This window comes from Aphidius gifuensis, linkage group LG5 (assembly GCF_014905175.1).
Source record: "Aphidius gifuensis isolate YNYX2018 linkage group LG5, ASM1490517v1, whole genome shotgun sequence".
In the NCBI taxonomy this organism is placed as follows: domain Eukaryota; kingdom Metazoa; phylum Arthropoda; class Insecta; order Hymenoptera; family Braconidae; genus Aphidius; species Aphidius gifuensis.
This window is the reverse complement of record NC_057792.1, coordinates 10010226-10017606: the sequence shown is the minus strand read 5'-3', so window position 1 is coordinate 10017606 and position 7381 is coordinate 10010226. Positions and strand designations below refer to the sequence as shown.

Below are 7381 nucleotides of genomic sequence, written 5' to 3'. Positions count from 1 at the left end.
CGTATTCAGAGGATGTTCTCATTAGGGCGTTTTTTTTTCGATGGTGGCGTTTGTAGAGCTTTTCTATGGGAAATCTATATAAAAAAAATTTTGTCGATCGCCATCAGCGGAAAAAAAAGCCCTAATGAGAACAATTTTGCCCCGTGAATACGGGTGCTGAACTATCAAGGTGCTGTAATGTATGTTACACGGCGTATGAAAGTGAAGACGTATTAATATAAAAAAAAATAAAAAAATATTAAAAAAACAAATACAAATCTATTATATTGACACTTTCAAAGGATATTAACATATCCCAGACAACATGTTTTTTTATTCAGTTTTTTTATAGAAAATTTTCTCACGATTATAGAAAAATTACGGAAAAAATTCTTACACATGCGCAAAGTGGTTAAAAATGGAGTTGAAGTATGGAAAAAACGGCTATTTATCGGCTATATATCGTATAGTTATTAAAATAACGATTAATTCTAATATTTATTGATATCAATCAATAAAGCTCGTAAGGAGAAATAAATGTTTCGATAAAATTTTAGATAATAATTCATAAATTTCAATATATATATTTTTCTTGCAAGTATAATATTGGCAGTCGATAAAACTCTTCGAATGAAAAAGAAAGTCAAAATAAAAATTTCGATGTATTAAACTTTTTTTTTTTTGTTTAAAACCACTAGATTTTTAACTGAGCCACTAGATTTTTTACTTAGCCGCTAGACTTTTCACTCAGTCTCCGTTATAGCCAAATATATTTTTAGCTTAATTTTCCCTTCAGCTAAATCTTTTCTTAGCTAAATTTTTTCCTTAGCTAGATTTTTTACTTAGTTACATTTTTTACCAATCCAATTCTTTGGAATTAAGATGTTAGGGAGCGAGCTGTCAAACAGATTTCAGAAACAAAACACAAGACCTTTAATAGCGGTAATCTATGAAAACTTACCATTAAAATCAAAAGCAAATCAATAGCAAAACAAGAGCGAAACAAGAACCAAATCAGAACGTTCCAATAGCAATTACGTGTCTGTGTGACCACACATGCAACTTCTTCTGTCAGTTTTACTCTATGTTTAAACTATGCCGACAATAATATGTCAAAATTCCTAATTTTTGCGTATATTTTTATTTATTAAAAAAAACCCACCGACAAAACTTTTTTCATATACGGCTCAAAATTTTCGTCTTTTTCCATTTTATAATATATCAGTTTTTCGAAATAGTCTCTGTATTTTTTCATATAGTTTCTAACCAGGTTTGTATGAAGTGTACTCGACTGGCCATAAGAGCCTACGTATAACCTCCTTCAAAAATGTCAACTTTATTAATTAATTAAAAAAAAACCACCGACAAAAAAATTATAAAAAAATTAGAAATTGTGTATTATTACATAAATAATGTACTGTCAAAATTTCAAAAACTTTTCTGTATTTTCGTTCCGCGTTGGACATGCCTTAAATTTAATAGCTATAATATATAAACTTTTATTAATTATTACTTTACCATGTCTAGGAAGCCTTAATATATATCATATATATTTTTCATTCTTATCTACTTTACATGCTATGGACTATATCAATGAGAGAAATTCATGATATTGCCTACAATATTATCAAATAGAAAAAAAAGTAGAAAATGTAATATTAAGATAAGCATATATATATATATTAATGTTAAAAATAAATATATATTAATATTAATGTTAAAAAAAAAAATTAATATATTTTTTTTTACATATTAATAAATATCTTTAAAAAATTAATAGGAGAAAATTTCGCACTAATAGGCACTATATATTTCTACCATGCTAATAGGTATATTCCGTGTTTTACACAATAAAAAGTTTAATAAAATGCTAGGGTTTATAATTTTTTCTAAGCCATCCAGATAAATCCAGACTTTTGCTCAGCCCCCTCCAGACTTCTCTTTTAGACTGTCTGGCAACCCTGCCCTAATCTCTTGCGCATGCAAACGTATAAATACGTATAAAAAGTTAAAAGGTGCTTTCTTTTGTGTATTTATTTTTTTTCACTTTAATGCGCATGAACATGCACATGCGCATATTATGCAAACATGAGAAGAGAACAGTGGCGTCGAACAAATAATAGGTGCTTTCTTTTGAGTGTTTATTTTTTTTCCTGTTTATTTTCGCGCATGCGCAGTTAAATGCGCAGTCGGCAAAAAGTCAGATTGCAACAGCGTAGGACATAAGGAGCTGGATCAGCCATGTTTTAATTCTCATTTTTTAAGAATTATTTGTTTCGACGCCATTAGGTGCTTTCTTTTGTGTATTTATTTTTTTTCCTGTTTTTTTTCGCGCATGCGCAATTGAATGCGCAGTCAGCAAAAAGTCAGTTGGCAACAGCGTAGGACATGAGAGGCTGGATCAGCCATGTTTCAATTTTCATTTTTTAAGAATTATTTGTTCGACGCCACTGCTTTTTCCTCATGTTTGCATAATATGCGCATGTGCATGATCATGCGCATTCAAGTGAAAAAAAATAAATACACAAAAGAAAGCACCTACTGTTCCCTTCTCAATTTTGCATGACAGACGCATGTGCATGATCATGCGCATTAAAGTGAAAAAAAATAAACACCCATAAGAAAGCACCTAATTCTTAAAAAATAAGAATTAAAACATGGCTGATCCAGCCCCTTATGTCCTACGCTGTTGCAAACTGACTTTTTGCTAACTGCGCATTCAACTGCGCATGCGTAAAAGTAAACAGGAAAAAAATAAACACCCACAAGAAAGCGCCTAAAAACGTATAAAGACAGCTCACAATTTGTTTATTAATAACTTGGTTAATTATTGGTAAAAAAACTTGGGAAAATTTGGGAAAAACTTCTTGATATATAGATGAACAATGTTGCCACTGACAAGTTTTTAAATTCTAAAATTTTCTCGACATTTTCCTCAATTTTTAATCTTAGAGTTCAAAAAACGTATTTTCCGACCGGCATTACTCAATAAATTAATAAAAAAAAACAATACAACTAAATATTATTTTTATAAATCACTTTTATAATCGCTAGACTATAACAAAACTATATGCCAAGTTTCAAGTCGATTCATTGATTATCAACAAAGTTATGACGAGTTAGACCTGGAAAAATAATGTTTTTTTCGAAAAAAAAATATTAAAATTTAATTTTTAATTCATTAAGGTTGAAAGTAAATAGAATTTCCAACTATACGATTTTCGAATTTTTGGTCCCATATAAAAGCCAGAATAATTATCTATTTTGTTAATTTTTTTTCAGAATTTTGTACCGTGGTTTTTTTTTAGATAATTAAGGTACAACTAGAGCAAAATGAGAGACATCTGGCGGATGTTTGCTAAAAACATTATATATTCATGAGTGCGAAAAGGACGAAAGATTAGAAAGAGAATACTGTTTCTCACTTCCACTCAAGTATTTAGACAAAGACAAAAATTTATTATCCTCTATTAATTAAAATTGAATATTAAAACCTATACTAAATTTGGGTGATGATTTTTCGTCTTTTTTTCTAGTTTTATCCTTTAGTTTTTGGTAAATATGGCATTATTTTTTCAAGTATTTCGATGGGGTATTATGAAAAGCCGAACATCATTTTCCATAAGAGCCTATGTTTAACCTCAAAAAAAAGGACCATCTTTAACAGTTAATTAATCAAAAAAACATCTTATAACAAAAAAACTGATTAAAGAAAAAGGTGTATCGTTATTTCAATTATCTACTCTATAAAATTCGTGAAATCGTCATTATTTTTAATTTTCCCTAGTTGTACCTTAATGTCAAAGTTGACAACTTTAACGCGTAGGTATAGGGACTGAACACATATTTTCTTCTGTAGTTAAAAAAGTTTCTATACGATTTTGCTTAATTTACTATCAGTTTGTACTTCTTACAATATTTAAGCCCTCAATGATAATTTTCCACCGTGGATTTTAAAAGATATTCAATTATCAGAATCAAAATTTTATCATTAGCGGTCATCTTTTTAAGCCCATCTATGATATTTTCCATCCGTGGATTTTAAAAGATATTCAATTATCAGAATCAAAATTTTTATCATTGCGAGCGGTCATTCTCTCTTTCTCTTTCGTCTCGTCGTTTCTTGGCTCATGTGTTGTATGTGTGTATGTATATTGTGTCTATCAGAGAGTATACATACATTACCAATAACCTAATATTACCAGTATAGTGAATAATTTTGATGATATAGGAAGAAGGGCACTAAAATATTTTTAAACCTTTTATATGTAAATGCGTAACACTGATGCGCACCCTCTCGGGCCCAAACTTCGTCCACCGATGCGATTTACTTTCAACCTTAAATAATTGTAATAAAATATAGTATCATTTTGAAATTTTCGTAAATTTAACCTAAATAACGTTACGTTTTATAGGCCTCGGCGCTCGGCATGTTATGGAATCCGCACCCTCAATTAACGAAATTAAATATTGTTTGGAGCCAGATTTATTTTTTTCGAGAATTGTTTGTTTGTTGATATCATTTAAATAATATTGATGAATTAAAAATGAAATACATAAGATAAAGAAATTATGAAAAACATTTTTTTTTTAATTTGTTTTAAATGAATAATTGTATAAATCTATAAATAATTAGTAAAATTTGTTATTTACTCTTTTTTCTTTGTGAATACAAAAATTTCAAAAATAAACAAGAGATGGACGAGGTTGCCTATCCAGCCCGAATGAAGCATACATATTTGAGTATGTGACACGTGTATCAGGACATTTTATATGAAAAAGGCGTCATCAGGACTGATCAAGACATTCATTCTCAAATCAAGACAAGTCCCGATAAGATTTTGAGTACGGTAACTGTATCTGATGTAAACATATGGAACACCAAATCCGTTTATAAATCCACAGAACTTGTTTTGTACAAATCTAGTACAAAAAAACGATCTGAACAGTTATATATTTATTAATTTTATTGAATACAAAATAAAACAGTTAAACAGATCACTTATTAAACACTTCTTTTCTCCATTAGTTTGGTGGCATTTCTTGTACACCACTCATTAAGCGGCAAGTTTTCAACAGGATTAGATGATGGATCAACAATGATGTTAGCTGCGATGGGTTTGCTCGAGGATGAAATGCCAAACATATCATAAAGTGCATTCAATGACGCTACACGCATAGCTTTTTCTACCGAAGTTTCAATACCTTCAAACGTTAAATTTTGTCGAATTAGGAATTGTGTATAAAAGATCTTATGTAAATGGATGGTCTTACCTTCAGCAAGATATTCTTTTTTTGAGTAAAGAGCAATTTGGTAAGCTGGCAGAACTGAATTGACACCGCATTGCGTGATTAATCGAGGTTCCACTGGTTCTTTTGTTTCGTTTGCAAGAATTTTATTTAGAATTTTGATAGGATTTTCCGGGCACCATAGTTCAGCGAGATCACGCTCCGTTAGAGTCATAAGAATAAAATCTCGCACAAATTTACCGGCGTGAACTTCGTTTGTGCTCTTAGAAAGAGCAGCGACAAGCGCTAGAAATGTATTGGCTAAAGTAGATTGTAACGGAGGAGATTCCTATTGAAAATGCAAAAACACTGTTACACTATAAAGGCATAGAAACAATCATGTTGACAGTATGTACATCTTAGTTACCTCAGTGAGAATAATGTCTTTTGTGCCAATCAATAAAGAACTTCTTGCCAATACTTCTTCTGTTAAGAGATGATCGTGACAGGCTCTAAAAATTAAATCATTTTGAAACGCGTTGTTTCGACAATAATGCTCATTGTTTGGTTAGCTTACTGAATACATTCTTTCGGTGCTCGAGGTAGTGCTAGACTCAAATAAATTTTAACAATTTTAGAAGTTAAAGTCGAACCCACGTTGATCAGTTCTTGGTTGTCATCTATGGTGATCTGATGATCTTCGATGCCGACCTTTCTTTCCTCATTTTCTTGCTGCACAACATATGAGCGATGAGTTAACGCACGAACCAGCAATTTACTGTCAAATTTTTCTGTGAGTCGTTGATTAAATGCATAAATCTCGGCATCATAGTTCCACTCTAGAAAGGAACTTCGAACTGGTTCTAATGGTGCACAGAGTTGTTTTTTTCGCTTCCCAATTTCCTTAAATGTGGGAGCGACGTGTCGTTTAATGTATCGTTTGCCTTTCAGAGTGGAAAAGTTTGAAAAATTAAAAATGATTATGATATATTCAATTAATGGGTTTACTTACCAAGCGAATCAATCGTCATGGGCATGTGCGCGCGAATTATTACGCGTGGACATAAACAGAATGCATTCATATTATTATCGTGAGATAACTAATGTAATTAAGTATTGTATTAACACCAGCTTTTAAAGCTGTCACTGCAGATTGAGTGGTATACAATTATTAAAATCAAGAATTCGCAGACTTCATGGACTAATGGAGAAATGCTTGTGAGTTGTGAGTATGGCACTTATGGTCACTGCACCCGCAGTGTAATTCACAGGGTATTACAATTTAGAGCTTTTTTCCTCCACTAGCGGCGCTTGTGAAGCTTTTGTATGTAAAATCTATATAAAAAAAATGTTCCAAGCTCCATCACCGGCAAAAAAAAAGCCCTAAATTGTAAAAAATTTGCCCTGTGAATTGGACTGCTACGGATGCCGGGTAGGGACATTGAGTGCTTACGTGCAATCGTACGATTGCACTGGGGAGCGTTCGATATTGGGCATTCGATGGCTAGGGGCCTGACTGGCGGCCTGAAAGCGGAACTTAAAAAAGCCATCAAAAATAAATTCAAAAATCTCACTAGAGCCAACGGAAAGATCAACTTGTAAATCCCGCAGGAGAGTGCCGCGACAGTTTTCATGTAAACGATGAACAAACATATAATTTAGCTAAAACTGTCGCGGCACTCTTCTGCTGGATTCACTTTATTTGAAATTATAATGTAGCAGTGCTGACACTACGAACATATAAAATAAACCATGATAAAAAATTGGCCGGATTTTTGGCCTCGGCCAGCTATCGAACGCTGCCCTAGGCGCCTTCTTTTGTGTATTTATTTTTTTTCACTTTTATGCGCATGACTATGCACATGCGCCTGTCATGCAAACTTAAAAAGTGCTTTCTTTTGGGGGACGTTCCAAAAATCACTCGGAAACCCGGACCGGCGCAGTAGATGAAAAAATATAGAGATAAAATAAACTTAAAAGTAACTAGAGGTTACTGTAGATATTGTAAGCAACAAAAACAGCCATATTGCATATGCCATTTACTTTTGTTACTTATTACAGTTGTAAAAAGTATTTTTTATAATTATTATTAATAATTAAACAATAATAATTTAGTGTTTTGTGCCTATAAAAATACATGAACAAAAAATCATGTCTACCACAACAAAATATC

General features: G+C 31.9%; 1 protein-coding gene across 1 annotated transcript; it reads right to left on the bottom strand.

Annotated features, from left to right (window-relative positions):
* Window positions 1-4865: 4865 nt before the first annotated feature.
* LOC122857546 (39S ribosomal protein L44, mitochondrial) lies at window positions 4866-6492 on the bottom strand. Its single transcript, XM_044159792.1, has 5 exons — window positions 6221-6492; window positions 5786-6152; window positions 5636-5720; window positions 5254-5557; window positions 4866-5184 (listed from the first exon to the last, which is right to left on the bottom strand). Exons 1-5 carry the CDS (start codon window positions 6288-6290, stop codon window positions 4985-4987), a joined length of 1026 nt encoding a protein of 341 aa, XP_044015727.1. The 5' UTR covers window positions 6291-6492; the 3' UTR covers window positions 4866-4984.
* Window positions 6493-7381: the final 889 nt, after the last annotated feature.